The sequence below is a fragment of the Pomacea canaliculata genome, linkage group LG11, assembly GCF_003073045.1.
Source record: "Pomacea canaliculata isolate SZHN2017 linkage group LG11, ASM307304v1, whole genome shotgun sequence".
Taxonomy (NCBI): domain Eukaryota; kingdom Metazoa; phylum Mollusca; class Gastropoda; order Architaenioglossa; family Ampullariidae; genus Pomacea; species Pomacea canaliculata.
This window is the reverse complement of record NC_037600.1, coordinates 21085962-21112094: the sequence shown is the minus strand read 5'-3', so window position 1 is coordinate 21112094 and position 26133 is coordinate 21085962. Positions and strand designations below refer to the sequence as shown.

Genomic DNA, 26133 nt, shown 5'->3' with positions numbered 1-26133 from the left:
GGCCTTGGCGGAAGTGGCGATGTCAAGGTCAGGGCGTACTGCGTCTTAATTTTATATATATATATATTTTTTAATATTTTTTTTTATTTTGTATTTTTAGCATTTTAGAAGGGATCCATAAAAAAAAGCTGGGGTAGACCTAGGTGGTCGTTATTCGATTTTTTCTGAGTTGCAAGTAAGAGAATGTAAGTAGCCTGTGTGGCAGTCCACTGATTATGTGGTTATAACGTTGAGTTGTTGAACATTGAAATAATACTGAGAAATATTACAGTGTGAGCCGCTGTATACGTGTTCTATCCTCTGTTCAACGGATGACTGAAGTGACTTTGTACAGGAAAGTGTGACACCGCAGATTTTCAGATCTTTAAACGAGCCAAGTTACCGCTACAGTCGTAACAGACTCCCTCCAGCTCTCCCTCTGTCACGTGACTGTCACCCGGCCAGCGACCACCCCCCATCGCCAGCCTCCACTCTCCCTGTGTGCGTGCTATGTTCCATCCCACCTAACTGCGATGTCGCACACTACCATACAGTATAATAATCGAGTTTATTGGCAAATAGCATTTGACAAGGCAGGAACATCAGTGTCAATGAGAGTGACTAGCGTCTCAAATTGACTGACAATAATGAAGTTTGTGAGAAAAGCTCATAAAGTTTTTAGTCAGCAGGTAAAATGACAATATTAGTACAGTATAACTTTGTTCTATGAACTATTACGATTCAGCTAAAATATGCTAAACATTTCTATTTTTATGTCATTGTCACAAAACCTTCTAATCTCCTTAAATATTAAAAGTATTAACACTTACTAGCTAACTAGTCTTTAAAACAGTTGCTTTGTCTTCTAAAACTCAGCAGGTATTTTAACGGCTAGTGACTGACGGGGGTTGAAGTCGACCGAGTTTATGCTTCGTAAAAAGTTGGATGAATTCAAAATTTCTGCTTTAAAGAGTCTGAAGGCGACAGTTCAGTTCAGATATTTGTTTACGTGTAACAGCATGCGTGTGTGTAGTTATTGTGTGTGTGTGTGTGCGCGCGCGCGCGCGCGTGCGGTTTTGCTAAAGGAATAATATAGGAAGAGACTTTCGATAGGTGCTGCGTGTTTGTTATGTAAGTTGATAAAAATGATAACTGATGTGCTCTGCTGTTCGTCGCAGCAAACACTTTTTTAATGAGGTTATTAACGACACTCGATGAAGACTTGTTTAGGCATTTACTTCTTCGGTTCTTCCTCTTTACATGTAGAAGTATAAATCACTTACACAGAGAACATTTCCTTGCACGTCAGTGAGCTTAGTACAAACTCGCAGCACTTAGAACAAAAAGCTTTGTGATACCTCTACCCGTTGTTCTAATCTGTCGAGGTTTTGACATCGCTGCTGACGTAACAGTCCTTACTAAGGGGGGGGGGGTGGGTCTGTGGAGCGGGGTGCTACAAGTCTGATCCTTTAACATCATTTGTCCTCATTTACTAACCACTCGCATGTAAACAACTTTATGTTCAAGTAGTGATGTAGATCCTAGTGCACTTGTCCTACTGTTTGCAGTCTATATTTCGTTACTGAATGTCACGGATCAGTCCGTGCCTCCTTTGTTTTTTTTTTGTGGCAATTGCGCCTGAGTTTGGTGAAAGGAAATGGAGGGGGGAGCGGGGTGGCGTAGCCAGCCCTGTGTGTGTGTGTTGCCCCTCTGCGATGGACAGTCAACGGCGTAATTAGTTGACGGATGTAGAGGTCGTGAACCCCACGTGAGTTTCGGACCTCACGTGCGGCTGAAAGAATGCGACACCTGGTCTAGGGGACTGGGGGGAAGATTTAAGGCGGACCGTAGCGTCGGTCGGGGGGGAGGGAGAAACGAGTAACAAGAGGAAGTATCAAGCAGCGAGTTGAGGGGGGGAGAGAGCCATCCAGCGATAGAGAAGCTGATTGATACAGCGGCGGCTGTTAATTGTGTTAATTGTGAGTGGAGTGGATTGATGACGGACTTGCTGTACCGTGTTTGCTACGGAGCCGCTGCTGTTGCTGTGTTTGGGGATCGCAACTTCAGTAGAACTGCTGCTGAAGGTTCCTCGCCGAATCTGCTACTGGGAGCAGTGGACATCGCCGAGCTGAGAAGTTCCAGAGAAGAACAACCCGAGCCGACGACTATAGGCGGGCAGCATCTCATCACAGCTGGGGAGTGTTGAGCAAGTGGGCTCCACTCTCGTACTTGACAACGACGACGACACACCGACTGCGTGGAGGGCAGTCGCTGTCGTCTTTAAAAAGTCGTGCAATGGAGTGTTGAGGACACTGACGATTTGATTGTCCGCTGATGCCGACAACTCAAAGTAAGACTTTTGCCTTTTGAGTTGACCTCCAGAGAGAGAGGGGGGGAAGGTCGTACCCCCATTGTTTATCTCCACCGTCAACGTTAGAGGGAGAATAAGACGGTTTACACGGACTGTGTGTATGTGTGTGGTGAACATTAATGAGTACACGGACTGTTTATAGGTGTGTGATGAACATTTAATGAGTACACGGACATTGCTGGTGGCTAGAAAGGTGCTCGGAGAGACGTATCGTTAGATGTGGATTGAAACGGACATATGTATGAGAACTGTTGTAGCAGCCTGCGTGCTGCCGTAGTGTCGATGTTGAACCAACCTAGGATGTATACATATGATTTAGAACGGATAACAGTGAACTTGTGCTGTATGGTTTAATTTGACCTGCTGGAAATTCTTGTATTACAATTTATTTTTTTTTAGTATTTTTTCTTTTTGGTGTATAATAAATAACAGAACGTCTCAATCTGAAGTGATCTCTTGTCGTTCTTCGTAAAGAATGCGCAATGTCCGACTACCGGTCGTGACACTGAATGAAGTGTAGATATTGAGATTCTAATTGTAAACATACATTATATACTGTGAAAATAATTTACGATTACAAGTACAAGGGGCCCGGAGAGGTCGTCTGTCCCGGGGCCCGGGCTGGCTCTCGGCGGCCCTGCGCCAAAAGTAAGTTGTGCGTAGATCATGTCAGAAAAACAGCTACACACTCAATCCCAATACGAAAACTCAAAAGAAAACATAACATACACAAATAATAATGCATGGCTCAAGCATCTACGTAAAAAATAGCAATCATTTTGCTTTAAATTAGTTTCATGACTGACATTATTCGCGCCTGTTATGTTCCTGAGATGACAACAAGTCATCTTCTTTCATCAATATCTACAGTGAGAAGCGACCTACGCCAATAATTGATACACCGGTGAAGAGAGCGATGTCTGTAGATTTGTTAGACACCAAATATGTGTAGTAAATATGTACAGGTGGGGAGTTGTTGTGAGGAGAAGGCAGCCAAACAAACACAACTTTGCGCGTCAGGCGGCGCGGCAGACGTCGTCAGGCCCACAGGCGGGCGGTGCTGTCGTTGCGGCTCGCGCTGGGCCTATATAAGGACGCGGGGCGGCGTGTGCGTCAGTCCGCTGTCCTCACTCGCTGAGTTCACATCGCACACAAGCTTCCAGAAAGTTCTCTCAGTCTCCTCATCATGGCCGACACTGCTACTGATGTCTCTGCTGCCGCTTCTGCGTCCACTTCCAGCAAGAAAGCCGCCAAGACCAAGAAGCCAGCGAAACCCTCCGAACACCCGAAGTACAACGTCATGATCGCTGCAGCCATCAACGCCCTGAAAGAACGAGGTGGGTCGTCACGCCAGGCCATCCTGAAGTACATCCAGGCCAACTACAAGGTGGGCAACGAGATGGCCAAGATCAACGCTCGCCTCAAGACCGCCCTCAAAGCAGGCGTCAAGGTCGGCACCCTCAAGCAGTCCAAAGGGACCGGCGCTTCCGGTTCTTTCCGTCTGGGCGAGAAGAAAGTCGTCGCCGCAGTCAAGCCAAAGAAAGCCAAGAAGCCAAAGGCCGCGGTCAAGAAACCCAAGGCATCTCCCAAGAAGTCTGCTGCCAAAAAGCCTAAGGCTTCTCCCAAGAAGGTGGCTGTCAAGAAAGCCAAAGCTGCTGCCGGCACCAAAAAACCCAAGTCACCCAAGAAGGCAGCCGCCTCCAAGCCCAAGACTGCCAAGCCTACTGCAGTCAAGAAGCCAAAGGCCGCCAAACCATCTGCCAAGAAAGCCAAAAGCCCGGCCAAGAAGGCAGCCAAGCCCAAAGCATCCAAGGCTTAAGGCTTGGAACAAATTTCCTCAGGTTTTTTTTTTTTTTTAAACCTCAAACATGGTCCTTTTTTAGGGACCACACGATTTCACCATGAGAGTGCATCTCTCCTCGAAAGTTTGCAAAAAATGGTATTCTTCCCTCTTTCTTTCCACTGTATTTTGTTTGTCTTTGTCTGCTATGTATGGCTTGTTAACACTTTTACTCCACGGAGTGGTATAAGCTGTAGGTCTATTACACTCGTCATTTACATGAGCGTTTACCATCTCAATAGCTGACTTGACAACTATTTTTCAACGATCTGACAGGCTGAGTTGCTTTGTTCTCCAGCGATTTGTTTTCTTCTTGCGCAACGTCTTTGCTTTTCCGTATCCATAGATTTCATCGGCGCGATCAGCGTGAACCCTTAACACCACCGTGTTCGTATGAGAACAGGAGATTGCCATGTGTGCCCCCAATCACAACACCCGCCTCCATGTTGGGCTTTTCTACGCCCATTTTCAATCGTCATCACAACACTCATTGACATTGTTCAGTTTGTAACACCAAGCCACCTCGGTATTTTCATCATCACCGACACGTGGCTTCAACAGCAAGGCGACGACAGTGTGTATCCATCTCACTGCAGTGGGCTACTATGTGAAATCATTCCCCCATTCTACACGTGGAGGCGGGATTGCTACAAAGATCCACTTGCCAAGTAATTGTTACTACTGCTTTATCGTTCCCACACACACCTTTAGAATGTGTACAAGTCTCTTTTTAGGCTCCCTGTTGCTCGATGCATCTGTTCTGCATCTATAGACCCGCTCCAAGTGCCAGGAGCAAACTCAGTGCCTCTACCTTTTGCTGGGAATTTCATGATCTGGTCTAGAGCAATGCACTCAGTGGACCTGCAGTGCTTCTTGGAGATGTTAATGTCCATTTGACAGCAAGTCTCATCCTGACACTGTCAAAATTGTTTCACTCTTTTTGTCTTGTCCAGTCTGTTTTGCAGCCCACTCAGAAAAGAGATGATGACATCTTGAACTGGGTCATGCGTCGACCAGTTAGTGCAAGCAGTTGATGTTTCTCAGCATCTCGCATCTGATCATTACTGTGCATTGATTGAACTTGATTGTAGATGTCTATCATTGGTGCCAGTTTTTAGTCTTGCTCGTCCATTACAGTGTTGATATAGTAGCATTGCATGTTGATATACTGGCATTACACGTTGATAGTCACATTACATGTTAATATACTAGCTGGCTTTGCATGTTGATGTAGTCGCATTCCAAACACAGCTGCAGATGGCCCTGCTCCAACCACCTTCTGCTGATCAACTTGACTGTTTTGCGTAGAGTTGTTGATGACCATGCCCTTGTGTCTTGACGTCTGATGCACCAGTCCACATGGTCACCTTGGTATTCTGCTATCACAACATTGTTAAAAGTAGAAAAGACGTTTTTTACAGTCTGTCTGAACCTTTATGCTAGGTGGGGGAAGTCTACCCTGCGCAATCATTGCATTTGGCCTGCCAAGGCAACTGTGTATTTCAATCTATGAGCCTTTTATTCATAGCAACAAATGTATATTAAGTGGATAATACTGCAAATTTTTAGGGACAAACGGAACATCCATGACAGGATAGATAGTACACATGCTTAACAAGATAGACACGTATGCTGCCAGTGGCCTATGAGGATGCATTTTGGAGAATTATGCATGCCTGTGACCTTCACACCAAGCCAAGGGTCAAAAAAAAAATTTGATTGACAACATTGCTGTGTACTGTAGTGTACAGTTCACCTACAAATGTCCAGCATTATCCTTTCATTGATTTTCAAATGATAAGCAAATGAGAAGACTGGCTAGTAAAAATTTCGGCTTACGAGTTTATTTGTGCATGTGTGTGTGAACTATGCCATCAGGAGAAAGTACAGTATGTGTGTATAAATAGTCATGATTATTATTATTAATGTACTTTTACTGCACACAAAAATTGTGCATTAGGAAAAAAAGGTTGTGCTACGACATACTCTTGTCCTCTAGGAACTTTCTTATTATGAACATATTTTACGTACCCCGAACAGCTGTTTCACTAAATTTTTTATGCACCTTATTATGAAAAGGCAGATTTTGGTGACTCAGAGAACAGCAGCGTCTGGCAGGCTGGGATTGTACACGTTGCAAAAGTGTTGACACTGTGGCTCAACTATAGTTTGACCAATTAGAGCAGGCTAATTTTTAATTAAGTAGAACATTTTGTATGGTATACGAATGATGTTATAGCAAAATGGCCCATCCGTGGTACCTGTTCATTTGGTTGGTTGATTTCACCTTGAAGTCATTTTCCACTGAGGGGGAGAGGGAAGAAACTGAGTACCCAGAGAAAACCCCTGACACACAGCCTTGTCAACAGGTGTCATACAGTATCACCAGATGAGATCTGAACCCAGAGCCTTTCAATGCAGTAGTGACAAGCAAGTGGAAAATGATATTTATTGAAAAATTATCTTTATTCCAAAACAACGTGCACTCATGTTTTATATCTCAAAATTATGAGGAAGACGTGAACTTCCAACTCCAAGATAATGTTTTTAAGTTGTTTTTTTTTTTGGTTTGTTATTTTGAGGTTCTTTTTAACAATTAGAGATAATCTATAAAGTTGATATCACCACTTTTTCTTGTCCCTTTAATTCACTTCAATACAAGCACAGTTCATTACACCTGGCAAACTAATGAAGTAAAAAGCTTTCAACCATAGAACAAAGTGTAAGGCAATGGAAAATTAACCCTGACCTTTCTAAGGTCGAGAAGCAGGCCTCCCCTCTCCCACCCTGCCTCCTCCACCTCTTTGTAACTATATGCTAGCTTAGAGACAAAGAAAACATGAATTTAAACACTTCTAGCCTGACTCAGCAATAGCCAAAATATTTAGCACAGTTACTCAAAAGACAATGCATTAAAGCTCAAACAATCAAATATTGTAATGTGTCTATAATTTCTACAATATCTCAACATAGAAAGTGACCGAGGCAAGCAGATATTGTAATTTACAGTCACATGTCCAGAAAAAAACTCTGAATTTTGGGATACCGCAACAATTTCCTTTTCTACATAATTACATCCAAGATTATGTTTCATTAAGTTCAAGGATTCATGTTTGATTTTAACCATCATATTAATTCAGGAACAAAATTTATGACTATGCTAGACCACAATGTACAGACTAGCCATTCTTGGAGTTATAAAAATAAACATAACTGACTGCATAAATCAGGAATTTTGTCTGTCCTGCTGAGTGGTTTTTCTACTAAAAAGTTTTCTGTGAAAACAACATAGAATATCAATCATCAGGAGCAGATCCCATGGAGGAAAGTCACTAAAAAAAAGTCTTCTGTGTCCATTAAGAAAATTACTAGCTGCAGCAGTATCCATCTCTTATTTATGAGAGATGTTCCAACCAGATGGTCTGCCAAGTATTCATGGTGTCTTGAACACCAGATTCAGTAGGATTGCCATGGAACTATCACACATGTTGGCCAGGAAGTTTCATACATTAAAGACGCTGAATGGCATGCTGGAATGACCTGTTTTTCTTTGGGTTAACAAACTCATCAAGAACATCTAAGGGTCCATTGCTTTGTTTTGCTTTGCTTTTGCATGAGCAGTTGCAGAATTCTGAGAGATCAGCTTTCTAGCAGGGCCTGCAGTGTTTGTCACAAGATCTACTGGGTGAGATGGTAGTGCAGCAGATGTCTGCTCCACCACAGCAGTTGCCTTCTCCAGCTCAATGATGCTATCTTTCTGTGCTGCAGGGAGATTAGCCAGCCAGTTCAGCGACTGTCCATCCTCTCTGGGGAGGTCATCATCTGAATCAGACTCATAGCTGTTTGTGGTCCAAGCGTTCTTACTGGTTTCTGTCTCTTGCTGTTCTTTTGCCCTCACCATGGCATCAATTAAAAACTGACGAAAACATCGACTTCTTCGAAGTCTATGTTGTTTTTCTGCTGGTTCAGTGTTCATATCTGCACACATGGCCTGCTGCAACTTGTCTTTGCTTCTTTTCTTGTTCAGCCGATCCTCATAAGTCACTCGCTGGATGCATCGCTGTGATTTCCTAACTGGTTGCATTTGATTACAAGATGCAGATTTTTTGGGACGTTTAGCCTTTTGTGCAACAGTTTCAGATCCAGATTCAGTGACACTTTTGCTGGGATTCAATCCCCCAAAATCTGCCCCATCCTGCTGACTGGTACCTGGGGTGGTGGTGCTGATGGGGACTGAATCATTTTCTGTCACCTGATCATCAGAGTCATTCTCCATGGTAACCACAGGGTTAGGGTCATTCTCGTCAACCATTAGTGCTCTGACTTGTTTCAGAACTGGAAAGTAAAAAAAAAAAAAAAAAAAAAAAAAAAAAAAGTGGGATCAGTAATGACTCAGCTCTGAGAAGGTAGGCAATGACAACAGTTATGGTAAGGATTTTGATAATGATGAGTAAAAGGAATTTTTTTCAGGGATGTAAATAGCTAAACAGAGGCCTTTATGCTGAAAGTAAAAGATGTAGAGGTAACTAACTCAAGAAGTGAAAGAGAAAGGAAAAATAAGAACAGCCAGTCAAATAACAAAAGTTTCTGAATTTCTTAATAAGACGAGCTCAGTGTCCTGTATTCTTGATATAAGCCTGTATTATCTGATTTTATTTTATTTACTCTGCCTATAATTTTGCAAAGATCCTTCACCTGACCTGTTTAAATGCTAAAGATGGCTGTATTCTGGATTTATTTATGATGAATAATGCTGCTCCTTTTTGCTGTTCCTATTTTTTTTAACATTGTATTTTCATGTCCCTTGTTACAATTTATAGTAATGTAAACATATTGTAAAGCAAAACCTACAGCTGTGACTAAATGATTATCTCCAAGTTTCTTATCAGGAATATTCACTGATATTAGCATTTATACCTGTCCCTTCATCATCACATTTTCTCAACAAACACCATCACTCCGAATAGTTTTCACATATTTGTAAAAAGAAAAATATGTATATATGAATAAGTTTTGGTCAACACTATCGAAAGTGGAATATTCAGAGTCAAATTCCATCAAAGGACATATCTTTAACGTTAGTTAAAAAAGAAATTAAGAGAGAACTCACTGCTTTTCTTGTGACGTCTACTCATTATGGTTTTCTTCTCCATTTTAGTCTTGGTAGAAAATTTGTAAAACTGCTTAGATTTCAGCATTGCTGGTCTGCAACAGCATGGTATAAATAAAACACAACAGTCGTACACTGATCTGTAAATATGAACTACAAATTTAACAGTTAAGTGTGATCTCTATGTTGTTCTTGTGCCCCATCCTGTGCTATCTCGCTGAGTACACCAGCAAGAAAGCTGTCACTATTTAGTCACAAAAATTATGTACTGATATTTACATCAGTACTGCTGAATATAATTACCCAAATACTTTCACTACCTAGTAAAATGCATCTATTACACATAGAATAGAACCTAAAATGTCAACAACTCTAGACATTTATTATCTCAGACCTATAGCTGGATGTCCACTTACATAAGCTTCACAGTTGCACAAGAATGCATGCACACTCCCAACAAACACATCTGCAACTTATCATGATAAATAAATTACCTATATATGCAAATAAGTATTTTTCCCTACAGAATCATTCTATTACACACATGCTACATAAAACGTGCAAAGGAAACTGCACAAAACTCTCCTGCAAACAGGCAAAACTCGCCTATTTCTCATGTGCTTCCATGTGGTCTCGACAACCTCTGGGTCTGCAAATGCGCCCTGTCTCTCCCCAAGCTCTGCTTTCTCAGTAAAGTCCTGTCGCTGAAAGGGTGGGTAAATGGCTGATAGAATGACTGGCCACAAAAATGCTGCCTGAAAGCGAGCCTGAAGCAAACGATACGCATCCGTCTTACGTAAGTTTTGCACAATCCTGGGGTCTTCCATTTCAAGGGCAATGTTTTCGTTGGCACTCAGGCCAGACAGCTTGCGTTTTTTCCCCTGTCTATTATGTGCCGTCTCCTGGCTGATTTTGCTCATCACCTTGGACAGGTCCTCTGATCGCTTGTTCAGCACCTCCAGGTGCTTGCCTGATCGGATTAGCTGCGCCAGCTGTGCATCCTTGCGTGTCTTATAGTGCAACAGGTCATAGTAGTAGCCTGCCCTTTGAATCAAGTCATTGCGCTTAAGGAGCAGCAATTTAAAGCTCTGCAGTGTTGTGTTTGTTGGAGGCAGAGGAGGCAGTGAGTATGACAGTGTACTGTTCAGCAGGGGTGAAGTCCTCTCTTTGCATGATGCTGGTACGTCTTGCGTTGACGCTACACCACTGACCTGGATTGCCTGCATAACCTTATTGCCCCTTCTGGTTTCAGCCCCCTCATGAGACTGGGGCACTGTCAGCTGAGTTTCTGCATCTCTAGATGCAGCACTCTTGAGGTTCTCACCAGCCCAAACGTTATCATGTGACTCATTGTCTTGACCTCTTTCACCAGCCTGTGTTCCGTCCATCTTGGTATTAGTAATGCCCTGAGCAGAAGTGGTGTGTGCGGCTGGAATGCGCAGAACCTTGCACATCCACTCCAGCGTTTCATAATCTTTCAGCTTCTTCTTCATTTCTGGATCTTCACATTCCATCATGATGGGCTCTGGCTGGGTGAGATCCTCAAACACTTTAGACTTGCGAGCCCTTTTGCTACGGCGCACGGTCTGGCTACCATCCATCTCCTCCAGCTGCAATTTTTCTTCTTCATCTGACTCATCCTTTTCTTCATCATCCTCATCATCCGTCATGGCTGTTGCTGCAGCTGCTGCCTCTGCCTCATATCTGGGTGCAAGCTCTGGAAAGCTCTTCCTTCCTTCTGCCAGTAGCACACTTGCATCAGCACCTAGAGACTGTTAGACCAAACCAAGTAATTAAAAAAAATCATCAGTCCCTTTCTCAGATGTCTTTTTTAACTCTACAGTCATAGGATCTTAAGGTTCAAAACTAAAGTTATTCAACAATAAAAAACACCATTTTTGGTGGTAATTTTTTTTCTTCGAGTACTTACCAGATGACATGGCTATATGGAGATCACCCTCTTGCTACCTCAAATCCAGTTGTGCAAACCCGTGCAACATAGTAGGACCCCAATTCAGCTCAGCCCCCTCCCATTCCCACCTGTCATGCTAGTAAGCCCTCTACTCCAGTTTTTCACCTGGACTGAGTCTGGAACCCACTGTGGGCAGGCAGGAGAGAGCTAGCTGTTATGTCATCTGGTAAGTGCTCAAAGAAAGAAATTTTACCACAAAAAATGTTATTTCTTCTTTGTACTGTACCAGATGACATGACTGGAGGGAGTGGCAGCCCACCCTGTAAGCACACCTACTGTCACACTAGGTGAACAACAAACAAACACCCCCAAATCCAGCCAGGCTGTAGACTGAGGCTGCCTTGACTAAGCTATGTAAAGCTGTCTGAGAACCTGCCAAACAAGCTGCCGTATCTACTCCTTGCTATGCTGCTTACTGCAACCAAGGAGTCAGAATGGGCTGCGAGATTCTGCAAGTAGAATCTAGCAAACATTGCACGAGAATGCCTATAGTCAAAATAATCTTTTAGAGCTACATTTCCCCGAAGGTTGGACTAGTAGCAACAGCTCGGGCCTCAAATGCTCGGACCCATACTAGAGGAGCCACAGTCAGACAGCGCTGCATAAGCCGCCTGAATGACTGCTAGATCCAATACAACACAACTTTCTTGATCCCCAGGGGCAGTTCAAAATTGTGCTTGTACTAGCAATAATATATGCATGACATAAAAGAGATGACATAAATGTACATATTGAAATGGTGTCTCTCACACACACACAATGTTCACTCCCCCCCACACACACATTCCTAACAACAGCAGATACAGTTGGTGACCCCAAGCCACCTCAGGCTAGTACAAGATCACAGCCAGTAGAGTTTAACAAGTGAACGGCACGTGGAATAAATGGGTTATGGTGACGATAGGTTCTGCATACAGGCATCGCTTATTTAAAGCCAGACCGCAAGAGTGAAAACTCACATGCCAACACATGATCAGAAATACAGAGGATGCATGATGCTTTCCTGAGGATTTGCTGATGACTTAAGGCTGCCAAATCCCTCTGCCTGGTTCCAGTGATCTTAGAACAGATATTAACAAGTGAAACAAGACTGTTCCTGTTCTCTAGTGAGAGAATGTGGAAGTCACTAACCAGGGGGTGTAATTCGCTGGGTAAAAGAGCACTTGTAGCCCTTAGGCTCCTACTGGTTGAGTTGTCTGGTAAAGTTAAGAAGAAAACAAAACACATGCATGATCTCTTTACAATTAAGTAATCCTGACCTTAAGGTAAAGGTTGAGGGCATTTGCTCTGATTGGCTCAAGTTCCTTTGAAGAAAGTGTCTGCTCCCTGTTCTGTCGCCCTGGATTAATTAACAAAAAGGTGATCATTACAGGACAACGTGCAAACAAGAAAACACACTGTGATGCAAAAATGTCATGCTCTCAATATGAAGACACATTACTTCACACAATGCTTCATACATGCTATGTAACCCAAAAGATCTGTATCATGACAGCAAAGTCAAAAGTTCAAACAAAAACAAGGTGTAAAATGTCAGTACACATTTGAGCCTTGCTTGGAAAGGTATTCCCTAATGAAGATAAGTGGCCATGCTGGCCATGAACTCAGAGGCAGGTAAAAAACTCACAGAAGAATTTGCGGGGCCTCCCAGGCTTGATCAAGGGTTCTCTTAGGTTTGTCCTCATCACTCGCCGCAGTTCTGTCCTCAATGCACATGATTTTTTAAACCTAAAGAAACCAATAATATGTGGTTTTATCAAATATTTTATTTCTAAAGCCATTCTAAGGTATATCTGTGGTTGTTTAAAGTTTTTAGAAAGGGAAGAACTTGTTGCCACTACAAAACACTGAAGGCAGTGATTATAAATTTGTAAAGGTGACCAAATTTAGAACAGCATGTCTGTGCCCCTTTGCTTGAATGTGATGAAATTTCTGTTACGTACTTTACTCGATCAATCTCCTTACGAGGCACCTTCTCTTTCTTCATGGATGGCTCACTGCGGGTCTTGGTGCCATGCATTGTGGGTGGCATGAGCCCACGAGATATAGCTAACAGGTCCCGGACATACACACTTGTTGGCTGCCGAGGTAGAAGCTCAGCTACTCCTTCTCTTTGCAGTTGCTGAAAAAGGCGCACTAAAATTGTGATGATTATTAAGCCTAGTATCCCTGCAAGAACAAAACTCCAAGGAACACATAAGGGCCATTATTTTTAAGTTGTAAGTTTTATACCATGTCTTAGTGTCACATACACTATGTCAACGATGTCCAAGTATCACACGCACTATGTAGAGGAAAATAGATGTGTTATTAGTAAAACTGTCTCTTCTACCATAAGCCACACCTCAAGCTCTCTGGCATTGGCCACATCGTGTGACAGGCTCATAATTGCATCCTGAAGCGAGGAGGTCTCTGAACCACAGTCCTGCAACTTCTCACGTAGTTTTTCCATATGAGTTTCAACTAGTCTATGAAGCTGCATCCGGCGCTCCCATATCTTCTGAGCACCCTTGGAAGCTAGCCCCAGAAGGAATGGTGGGCGTGGAACTACAACATCCCCTGGTAATGAAATTAAAAGCACAACAAAACAATTGATAAAACAAATATAAAAATGCAGCAAATATTTAAAAAATGCAACAAATAATGTAAAGATTTTCACTGCATGACAAGACTTGACAGTAACCTTTCTCTCTGTCTGCCTCCTGCTTAGCATAGTCTTCTTCGAGCACAGCAAACACTTTAAAGAACTGCTCCCAGTTAGCCCTGTATGCAGCATTCTTCTTGTCAGCAGGCATATTCTTGCCCAGCAGTAGGTCTTTTGTCATTTGCTGTAAAATAATGCATAAACACACTGAAGCTTTAAAAGTTCATTACAATACTAAACTGTAAAAACCACAAAACTAGAGATTCCTTAATTCTGTTTGGCAACTCCAGCTAATATGTGCTAACTTCTGTTTTACTGTTTACTATTGCATTTAAGCCACCACATGCTCTGCTTACAACAGCAAGGCAACTATTCCTGACTGATTACTGTCAAAATTTGTGCAACATATTTACAGGCTGGGTCTGGAACCACTTTGCTTTCTGAGCCCAATCTTCGAGTCTCCTAAATCGGTGAAGAAGTTGATTATCTGTGCGACCTGGCATCTCTTTGCACATCTTAACCCAGTTTCCTGATTAAAAAAAAACCCAGATCATTAAGATGGATTGTTTAGCAATTTTTTAACATACACTCCAAAATTTTACAGAATATCACTGATTTTAAGGCTTTGTGCTACTCTTCACAGATACCTGAACAGCAGACTGCACAATTCTGAACTTAACATTAAGTTCTCCCACTTTCTAGTTTAATATCCATCCTCTTGGATGTCATAAACAATCAAAACAAGCTCAATGTACAAATAAAGCAATGCTCTTCAAAAAGCATCTACAATCCTAAATACAACTTCCACCTTTCACTTTTAAAGACGAAACCTGATTTTACTGGTCATTTCTGTTGACAGTGATAGTTGAATACAGTTTATTACTTGCCTTTGCCATATTTCTGCTCCAGCATTAAAAGCTTCTTGTCCTCTTCATATGTCCAGGCATGTCTTGACAGGTTAGGATCCAAGCTGTTTATGTATCTGTGGGCATTAAAAAAACACCAAAAAAAAAAGTTTTCAGATATACTAGAACATCCTTTTTTTAAAAATTAACTCGGAAAAATGAAATATAGTGCGCAGGATGGAAGGCTATTGTAATGATGTACTAAGAAATACAGTGCGCAGCATGGAATGCTATTGTAATGTGAACTAAGAAAAGCCCCAAATCCCACAGCCCCTCCCCTACAAAGCAAGGGCAGTCCAGTGGCATTAGCACCTGTCACCAATACAGTGAAGGTTGGCGATCCTGGGTTCACTATGTCTTGGGTACACTGGTCTTGCTCTGCAAGTGGCATCTGTTTACAGGGCTAGCTGCCTTGCTGTGATAGACACAAATCCAAATAGCTAATCTGACGACACCACTTTGAAGAAGTGATAAAAAGAGCAGTCTTTTTTCACAACAGCCCTGGCCTTCATAAATTTTATTAACTTAAAAAAAACCAGTGTTCCCCTAAGCAAGTTTTAAAATGTTTTCTTTAAAATTTACAGCACATTTTTCCATATAAAAGAAAGCTCAACTTGCTTTACAAAAGAATGGCAAATGTACACAGAAAGACACACAAAATTTAGACAACATACAAATTCACACTGATCAAAGCATAGCAAACAGAAAGGCAGAAACATCAACAGACATAACACATTTAAAAAAAACAAAAACCTGCAAACAAAGCATGCCAGGGAAGGTCAACACTGAGAAAAAAAAAAGGACTGGCAGATAGTGCAAATGAAAAATTTGTGAGCTTCAGGCAGTGAATGAAATCAGCAGAAAATACAGAATACAGAACAGCCATGGTGTGCATGAACTCAAGAGTCCAAGTGATAATGCACTTTCCAACGACAGCAGATAGTATTGAGGGACATGGCTGAAAATTCCAACCATCACAGTGATGAGTAGTATAGCTGATTTTTCACGAAGCTATTGCAGTAAAGAGATCAGAGAGTTTAATCTATGCTGCTAACACAGATCTATATAGTTAAATGTTAACACGGATCTATAAGCAAAGCACCAGTAAGATGACCCAAATGTGCAGTAGAGGGTTCCCCAAAGTCTGTGACAGAGGCACAGAAAAATAATCAAGAAGATAGCAAATGGCATAATGGAAGCAACCATAAACAGCCGACACAAAGCATGATGCAGATCTGTGGAAAAAGAAGAAAATACGCTGGAAACTGGAGAGCATATACCCTGTAGCCAGTTGGGCAAATGGAGATCATTCTCATCTCTGCTGTACTATAGGATAGGGTAAACACTTTATAATTCACATTTTTTTCCCCCTCACCTGTAATCAAATGTGCATTGCAGAGCAAACAGCCAAGGTAACCCCTTAATGAGTTACAAAGCAATTACCAGAGACTTATATAAAACGATACTAGCAGAAATACTAAACTTAACAATGGCACATGAAACAATTTGCTGAAAGTTATTTCATTTGAAGAAGACAAACCAGTAATGAATGTTCCATGCATAAAATAACTCTGAGCTACTAATGACCTTTCACGACATTGTTCTTTGGAACGACTTGGCACCAGATCCTGAATTTTGACCCAGTTATTGGTTCCCAGAAGTTTGACTGCAGCAATCAATTGCTGAAAGAAACAAATGTTAGATATCAGTGACATTAAAATGGTTAAGTTTTTAAAAACTATGCTGACATATCCTATGGTTACTCTTTTTCTCTCTCACACACACACATATGTACAAACACACATACATGCACCCATGCAGCATCCAGTCTTGCTTTTTTTCAGTAAGTTAGGGCAGTGGTTCTCAAATTATTTCAGACCGTGAACCACTTTACTAAAGTAAAAAATATGGCACACCACCAAGGCCTAAAATCACTCTAAACCGTGAATTTCAAATTTAAATTGCCGCATTTGTTTCATTACAATTCAAAACTTAATGTACTTTTGTAACAGTAGTATAGTAATAAGTTTACACAAAATTTCATAATTTGCAAAGTTTTTTTTTTTTTAATTAAAATGTCAATGGGATGAATGTAATTGTTTTTGATAAGATATTAAGATGATAATATCTGGATCAACATTGGACAGTTTCAATCTCATGTTAGATTCCACGTTAAACTAGCTTCTCTTATTTGTTTTCAGTCCCACAAGTGTTGAAAATCCAGTCTCGCAACAGTAGTTTAGTTAGTTATTCCTTGTTACTCCCTGAGGAGCACAGGGCTGCACTCGTGACAGTAAGTTATTGGAAATGGCAGTAGATGCTTTACAGTGATGTCAGCAAGTCCACCGTACTCATACACGAAAATTAAAATAAAAGGAAGTGCACTGCATTACTAACGATGGTGGTTAAATGACACAATGCTCACGCTGTGACATAAAGACTTAGGTGGTAAACAATCGTTTTATGTAAATGAGCTGTTGAGCATCGATACAATTAAAACTCATGTGAAATCAATGCTGGACTTATCAACGTATCTGATAAATGATAACTGTCAGCTGAGGACCACCTGACTAATGTGTGGCCCGCAAGTGGTCTGTGGACCACACTTGGAGAACCACTAAACTAGGGGCACTGTATCATATAAGCCATATAAACCAAATGAAGTCATCTGAACTTTTATCCCTGACCCCACTCTATAAAATTCCAAAGCAAGAAACTCAGGAAAGGTCATCTAAAAGTAATCCTATGGTACCTAAGAACCTCCTCCCCAACTTAACCTGCCTAACCCAACATCATTGTTACAGCTAATACAAGATCCAAAATCAACCTCCTAACCCAAAACTAAGCTGTACCCTAATACCACTGTAAAACTAATGTCTTCAGTTTATGGAAGATACATAATTTCTCTCACACACATACACATGTACACACACTTTACCCATTTTGAATATTTTTTTTTTGACTAAGCACATAACACAACAGCAGGAAAAACACCACCAACTAGTTCATTATCATACACTATCATAAACAGCTGTGTGAAGCTCATCAAGATTAACTTACTGCATCTTCAGTCTCTGTCCAGTGGCCAGTGTTCTTGTTTGGGTCAATCTTACAAAATCGCTTGTAGCACTGAGTGTGACTACGACCATCCATGTACTGTGAAACTGTAGAGGTCGAGACAAGAAATAAACTTGCATCTACTTCTGCTGAATTACAGACAATGCCTAAAGTTTCATTCACATTTACTCCACAAGATAGTTAAATTGTCTCTTACATCAATATTACCATTGTCTTAAACAAAAACTCTTAATATTTTAGGGATATATTCAGTCCACTGTAAAACTGATTACTATATACTTATTCACCTCAATTCACCAACAGATAGCTAAATTATATTCTCCGTTATACTGCCAACAGATAGCTAAGTGACCTTCTCCATTATACTGACAACAGCAGCTATTCTCTCCATCATTCCCATGACAACCAGCCCTACCTGTGATACACAGGGTGTGACGGTACAGATATTCTGTCTATGCAGTCAACAGCTAATGACAATAACATGTAGTTCATAAATGCTTACAAATTATTTTAGGCATTCTAAATTTCACAGCTAAGCAGCTGCTGATATCAATCTTATTCTGATCACAAAACAGTTTAATGAAAAGAGAAAATGGGATTGATCTGATTTGGGTTACTGCAGAATGAAAACATATTTCTGAGGGTAACTTCAACAGAGTGCTGACCTCGATGCCAGTTAAAGTGACACTGCTGACACTTCTCCACAACTTTCAGCAAGCGTTTGTCTTCCTTCTCAGTCCAGGGCCTGAAAATGAGTGTTTGCATTCCTCTTAGACCATCCAAAAGCATTAGCAATATAAAAAGTGTTTTTCATATAGTGTAAGTCTTGTTCTTATTTAAAGCTTCTTTTGTTGCATTTATAGAATTTACACCTGTATAAACAGCTGACCAAACAAAGCAAAAGAAAGGAAGGTGAAGACCAAGGCATACCTGTGAAGCATTTGTCTGTTGAGGTTCTGTTGATAATGCTGCAGACATTGGAATGCTGTTCGCCCTGTCTGTTTACAAAAAAACAAAAAACAAAAATGAAACATCGAACAAGAATGCTTTATCAAATATTTTATTTGCTTATTCTGCGCCAGCAATGACACCAATGCAACCATATGCATCATTGCTAATCATGCAAAGTGTGCGCTTTTCATGTTACACATGCCTGGCCCAGCCCCAAATCTCTTGTTACACACTCACATACTCTGCAGATATAGCAGACCCAATTATCAGGACGACACATAAATGTACCCCAATACACTGTACCTTGTACATTCAGTGATTACACATGGTTACACTCACCCCAATACACAGTACAATGCACACTGGACATTCAGTAATCCCACACGGTTACACTCACCCCAAGCTGCTGAGCAATGTAAACCCAATTGCTACCATTTGTCTCTTTCGCCAGTTCCTGTAAGCGCTTCTCTTCTGAGGGCTGCAGGGGTTCATGGTTAATCTTTGGGTCAACCAAATGCAGCCATGCACGCTTGCACGACTTCCAGTCTCGTTTGCCATTAAACTGCATTTAATAGTCATCATGCAAGTTAGGCAACCCATAACAGTAAAGTAAGCAGCTCTAAGAATCTTCCACATGAATCAATTAAAAAATTAATTCCTTATTCTCACCCCTTTCATCACACTTAAAAAGATTCAAGATCTTTATTAATCTGTCACTCTCTAAGTGGTATTAAGATATTCAAAATATACATATTCACACACATTCCTATCTTTACAAACAATATCTCTCACTCACATGCACACACTTCAGTCTGATCTTAAGTCTTATTTCTACTTTATATCTAGTCTGACTCAGTCAAACTGATACAAAGTATATAGTGATTTCTATAAAAATGTTAATTACACATCTATGTAATACAGAGTTCCCAATGTATTGTAAATGTTTGCACTCTTAATAATTAGAGCTTGATGAAAGACTGACAATAACATTTGTTTAATGCAGATGCCTTGTAAATGAAAACTTACTGTGAGGTTTGAAATCTTCATCCAGTCCACCCTTTCCACATCAACATCTCTTAGCAGCTGTTCTTCAGATGTGTCCCTGCACAGACCCATTGCACTAAATTTGCATTCAAAAGTGCAAAGGAAACAAAACCATAATGCAACTTTTTTAGGAAGAATCTTTTAAAAGCTTGTTATTTATTTTCACAAATCAGTCAAGCCAAAAGATACTAACTTCTTTTTTTCTATCTCTTTTTCAATGTCGGCGATTTTCTTGCGAATTGAATTCCACTGGTTGCTATTTTCTTCAACATCTTGAAGCTTCTCTTCTTCAAGCTCTTGCCTGAAACATAAAATGACCAGCTAATCACTCAACAGTACACTCGATAATTGGTTTGGGAACTCCAAGCAATGATGCGAAAATGTTTAACAATGTTTTGACAACTCTTTTGCTTACGCTCAATACATGTACAATGGGAAAGTCTAAATTAACTAACTTAATTATTAATAAAGAAGACGGTGCATAGCCATGAGAGATTAGCTTATGCAATCTCCCCCTCCCCAACCCCTGAAAAAAAAATTAAAAAAAAGGGGGGGGGGGGCCGACAAACACAAAAATACAAAATTTTTTTAAAATAACAGGCTCAAGCTTTCTTTAATAGAAAACTACAACCATCTTCACCTGCTTAAAAGTGGCTGCAGTAGTTTTTCCAATGCATCATCTTTTACTGCATCTTTCAACAGGCTTCTCATTCGCTGATTCCCTTTGATAAGAAGTAAAAACATCAGATCCCAAATTCTTAAAGCTAAAATATATATTTACTTTTAGACCATATTACAAATGAACGACACAAGTGCGCATCATTTTAAGAGAAAGAGAGGAAGAGGAGGAAAAAAATGGTAAGGAGAACGTTGGATCAGAAGTGTATTATCTGCTGCAGACAAACAGCAGACCACGCTACATCTCTCCTCACAAGCATCATCTTCTGTAGACCAATATTTTCAGATCAAGCTCTCATTGATTATAAGATCGCCACACTTTGCAACATGGTTTGCCAATGCTTATTTTTTCTTTGTCTTATGGTAAACTGTCAGTCCACTCGTCATCCATCAAGTGCAGCCTATTAAGCTTCCCTCCACATAGGGAACTGTACACTATACATTCTATTATCATTTCCTGGATGGAAGTCTGCTTTAGCTGTATTCCAGGTCACAGAAACCAGTATATTTGTGGATGTGTGTGTACGCTTATGCATATGTATCTGTGTGTGTGTGTGGATGCATATATGGATGTGTGTGTAATGTTATCTCTATCTGTGCAGATCCTCATTACACTAGTCTAATGCAGAACCAGATGGTCACACTGCTGCAGGCAATGAACAAAAAAATAAAGGTCTCACAGGTCACTCACATGGCATGTCTGGCCTCATATCCAGATTGGGTTCCTTTGTTATCTGCTTTTGGACGACATCTTCATTTGTCCTGGGACACTAACAATGACAGAGACGAAAAGCTGTTCTGTTGAATACTCTATACTCTTTGTGAATCTGCTATAAGTGCTACATTAATGGTAGTTTTCTGTACTAAATTAGTGATGCATTTTATCACTTAAAAAATAAGAATAAATAAAAGATAAACAAAATGGTAAATTTATCACGAAAAAGCATCCTTCAGAAAAATCTGTTCAGCCAAACATTCTGAACTTTAGGTCCCTTTGAATTATATCTAATGCAAAAAATGTCGTTGTCATTGGTAAAATATCCAAAGAAATAATCATATTTCAGATCTAACTATACACATACTTTATATCAAAGCTTATAACTCATTATAATTAAGCAAATCACCCTTTACAGCACTAGGTTTGAGATGATTATTGCTTTCAGATGAATAATCACTACAGGCCTCTTCAAATAAGGTTTTATCATCATTTTCATCACAAAAACTAGCCTGCAGAAATTCTAAATCATATCTCGGTTATAATACATGCCTGATGATTTAATTTTTACTATTATTTTTTTTCAACAGGAAACAAATGTGACGTAAAGAACTAATTCTCACTTTGAATGCAGCAGTTCTTTCTCCTGAACAATTAAATGTTCACCCTTGTAGAAAACGTTATTGTGCTAAGCAATCTACACCATCCCCACCCATGACTAAACAACGGCAAATGTGTCACAACTAAGTAAAGATGTGTTTAAGGTTATATTCCTAATGAGTTCAAATTTATTTAACTTGCTTCAGGAAAGGAGAATGCTTCCATTTGCACCAAGGGTTGGATAAGTGTGGCCGCCAATAAACTTAAGTTTTTGTACTGTCCCTTCATGTGCGTGTTTTGTGTCCACTGAGGAGTGATTGGCTTGTTGCTCGTGCCGGGCATGTGAAAGTCTGTGCCTGTGAGAGAGCAAGTCCTGCAACGCCCGATCACGTTACCCGACAGTGACATACACTCTTAACTCTGATAGATACCATAACTGTATATTATACAGACCACTTTTAACAGCTGCACTGATAAGGAAGCTGTTTAATGGCATGACTCCTGACTTGCAAAATTAAAATTCTGTTTCATCCCAGGTTTGCCATTTTATACAGGTTATTTTGGTTTTACCATGTTTTTCCAGGATAAATTACTGTTGATGGATTGCTAATTTGGTTGACTCAACATTACCCTCCTTGTGCTCAAAAATGACCAGGTGCACCTACACTGACATCTTCTTAAGAAGGAACACAAATCAGCACCATCATTAATCTTTAGTACAGTATTGCCAAAGTAGGACCACAATGTATTATATTTATTACTCACTCAGTGAAAATCAAAATAGTGCATGCTTACCGAGCTTTGGCCCTGTTTGAAATAGGGTGGAGCCATAGAATATAGAAATCTTTTCTTTGTTGGTAACTGTTTTGAGCTGTCACTGGTTTCTTCTTGAAGCACTCTCTGCAATATAATGATGGAATGAAAAAGAATTCTATGCATTAATGTCATCAACTGATCAAGTGGCTATCATGGTGGAAGGTAGATTACGTCAGGTTACAGACTGCTTACGATTTAGCATCATTCTAGTTCTAAGTCATCCAATCTCCTATCCCATGACGGAATAGAAAAAGTTCAAGCAGGTCAAAGCACCCTTTGAAAATGAACAGAGGTTACATGTCACATGTTCATTATTATTTTCCAATATCACCAACCTGGGCTTCTCTGTTTTCAGCCAAAGCAAGCTCTATTTGGTCGATGTGTTCACTGATGAGATCCTGGTATGCACGGTTTAAAGCCAGACAAGAACTGATGGATGCAGGCAGGTCAGGAGTCACACTGGCCTGGTCAATAACTACTCCTACTTCTCGAAATAAATTTTCTGCATCCTCATCTTGATCTGCTGTCTCAGACTAGATTACGGGGAGAAACAAGAAAAAGCTTATGATGTCTGTTGAAATTAAATTTCTGTCGTTATATATATATTACACAAAGACCCTTAATCTGATGTTTTGTACAAATGCATTACTGTAGGGCATGGAACACCATACCTGTTGAAAGTTATAGAAAGTAATTGGTGGAAATTAGACGCTTAAACAGAGGTACTGGGTACAATCTGATGGAACAGAGGAGACTGAAGCTGACCAGACTAACAGAGATAAAATGGGTTTGTGTGCTGTCATAATGATATGTATATCTTAATTTTCAGTAACGTCAGAACTGGGACACTCCCCTCCTAAAGTGATTTGATTAAACTAGATCGAATAATGCTAATGACCAAATCCAACCTGCTTCCATAGCTCAACTTCCAGCTGCTAAGGCCTATGATGTTATTGATGTTATATGCCCTTGAGCAATGCATTCATACTTGTTTCTCTCAAAAATAAAACTAAAAATCCAAATATGAAAACAACATGTACCACTACTCGAGAAGTTAAGCTGTTTAACAACTAGTGCAAACTCATTCTGAATTTTGGAGGTAACCACTGCATACATACATAGGTACTGACCTTAAAAAACTTTCAACAACTATCAGAGCAATTATTTTTACGTCTGAATTCTGATCAAAATTCTAGATGGTATGTCTGGCTGGCAATGACATTTGATATGCTAAAAATGGCAATACTTCTTTCTATAGCTGGAATATGTGCAGTGGTTTCCAAAAAATTGCTTCTCTTAGCAATGGTTCTATCACTTAAATTCTACCTCTACTGTCTGCCGAGAGACTAAACTCTGAGCACTTGGTGTTGTCCGGCCACCTGAAAAAAATATGAATGAGAATAAAATGAAAAAAAAAAAAAACTTTTTGCAAAAGAAGCTAAAGTAAATCATCACTTCTTAAAAACTTTCAAAAAGTAAGACCTCTACATAGGAGTGAACCAATACACGACTAAATCGAAATATGAGCCAAAAATTCATGGAAATTTTGTTCTTACTTACTAGCGATATTCTATATACCAGCTCGTGTCATTTATATTTTAGCGGGAGTACTTGCTTAGGACAGCGTATACCGCTGACAGTGCTTGTTCCCTCCACCCCACTCTTGGTCACGCGAACGGCGCAGCGTGAAACGGACAGCAACAGCAGGTGACAAAGCACCCAAACTGTCCGGTATAAATAGCTGGCAAAGATAAGTGCTTGTACCAGTTTACAGAAAGGCGTCTGGTACTCCTTGGTAAGGCAGTAAAATTCTGGGACTGAGCAAGTGAGAAGTACCATTTTGCCGCAAGGCATTTTGGTCCGCTGGATGAGCAGCTCACGTCACTCAACCCCCTCTTTCCCCACCCCAGGGAGTTAGGTGCTAGCTTTTAATTGGTAAGTAGGTAGGTTAAAATAGATATAGTAGTTGTAAGTGTACATGATGTAAATAAATATATGTCTTTGAACCTATTTTTACCTATATGTGCATGTCAGTGCGAATAAATGCTAGCGTGTCGTACGTGTGTCTTCGTTGTGTGAATTAGGTGAATGTGTACCACTGGCGTGAGTGAGATTTGTGTTGTCCGTGTAGTAGCAACACAGCAGCACAGAGAGAGCACGCATGAAGATCCATGAAATTGATGCACCGATAGGAGAGACATTTAGACTGGGATAGTAAAGCTGGGTCTTTTAAGGACTCCAAGGTCAGCTGAGTTCAGGTGCGTGGTGGATAGAAATTAAAAAAAGAACATAATGCGAGGTAAAGATTAGACAACACACCCAACAAAAGAGAGCTAGAATTTTTAGTGGAAAATTCTCCTTGGGAACTGCCGCCCTCTTCCCTGGAACACCAAAGAGGAACGGAGTGATTTGGTGCTAAGGTAGGGGCCGTGCAAGTGTTGGCCTTTAGCGAGGGTCAGTCCGGCTACAATTATGTCGTCGCGTAAAGTGCTTGGCCACTTTTGCTCTGATAGCGCAGGAGGTTGAGAGTAAGCCCCAACAAGTGATGAATAAAGTCGTAACATTTGAGTTTAGGTTAAGTTAACAAGCTATAAAAAGTGAAAAACACATGCAGTCTTAGTAGCAAAAATCAAAATGTTTCAAGTTAAAAACAGTGTAATTAGTGTTGTCTCATCTGCTGATTCATTCAGCACCCATCCGCTCTCCGGCTTACCCCCTCCTCCCCCGCCATCTGCCTACATCTGTTATCGAGAGTCTTCGTCTCCTCCAAGGTAAGATAAATATAACATACTCTTTATTATTTTATTATCTATAATATTGTGCCATTAACATTTACTATACAGGACTGTATATATTATACCGTATTTACATATAAATTGTGTTGTTGTGAGAGGATTCGAACGCATTAATCCTATTTCCTTTATTTTGGGAAAATAGTTTTAAAATACGAGTTTTTTTACATGCGAGCTCGATGGTGGAACGGAGTAAACTCGCGCCACTGCGTTTCCTACTTTCCAAACCAAGCAGTTCATAAGCAGTTTTATTTGAAAAAACATGTATATATACATGAAAGAAAATAATTATACCGCCACTCCGTGCTGATACAGACGCTACAGAAACTGAAGCTGAGGGTTGTGTCTCCAAGTCTATGCACAAATTATCCTCATCATCAGAATCTTCATCACTGTCATCGTAATCATCAAATTGCCACCGACTCCTGTCCGCTTCAAGTGTGTGATGGATTTTTTCAATATCAGCCTCGAGCTCTACCCTTTCATCATCATCCATTTTGAACTGATTTTATCAGTAAAATGTGCCTTAAAGTTGAGCGGGTATCCTGTTCCAACAACTGCAAAGAACCCGAAAGTTCGCAAAGCGCAACCGGAAGTGCAATCTCTGCCGCCAACAAGCCAGGGTCAAGGACACCGGA

General features: G+C 40.5%; 2 protein-coding genes across 2 annotated transcripts; one reads left to right on the top strand and one right to left on the bottom strand.

Moving 5' to 3' along the window:
• The first annotated feature begins 2939 nt into the window (after positions 1-2939).
• On the top strand, positions 2940-4581 carry LOC112575483 (histone H1-delta-like). Its single transcript, XM_025257383.1, has one exon. It carries the CDS (start codon positions 3537-3539, stop codon positions 4167-4169), a length of 633 nt encoding a protein of 210 aa, XP_025113168.1. The 5' UTR covers positions 2940-3536; the 3' UTR covers positions 4170-4581.
• A 2040-nt stretch (positions 4582-6621) lies between these two features.
• LOC112576355 lies at positions 6622-26104 on the bottom strand. Its single transcript, XM_025258731.1, has 23 exons — positions 25790-26104; positions 24030-24082; positions 23039-23236; positions 22683-22787; positions 21264-21342; positions 20535-20616; positions 20088-20195; positions 19877-19952; positions 19248-19412; positions 18830-18897; positions 18565-18644; positions 17882-17985; positions 16409-16503; positions 14804-14898; positions 14330-14445; positions 13956-14100; positions 13617-13831; positions 13216-13394; positions 12900-13000; positions 12532-12611; positions 9907-11072; positions 9301-9395; positions 6622-8525 (listed from the first exon to the last, which is right to left on the bottom strand). The coding sequence occupies exons 1-23, from the start codon at positions 25989-25991 to the stop codon at positions 7768-7770; spliced, it is 4365 nt and encodes a 1454-aa protein (XP_025114516.1). The 5' UTR covers positions 25992-26104; the 3' UTR covers positions 6622-7767.
• Between the last annotated feature and the right edge of the window lie 29 nt (positions 26105-26133).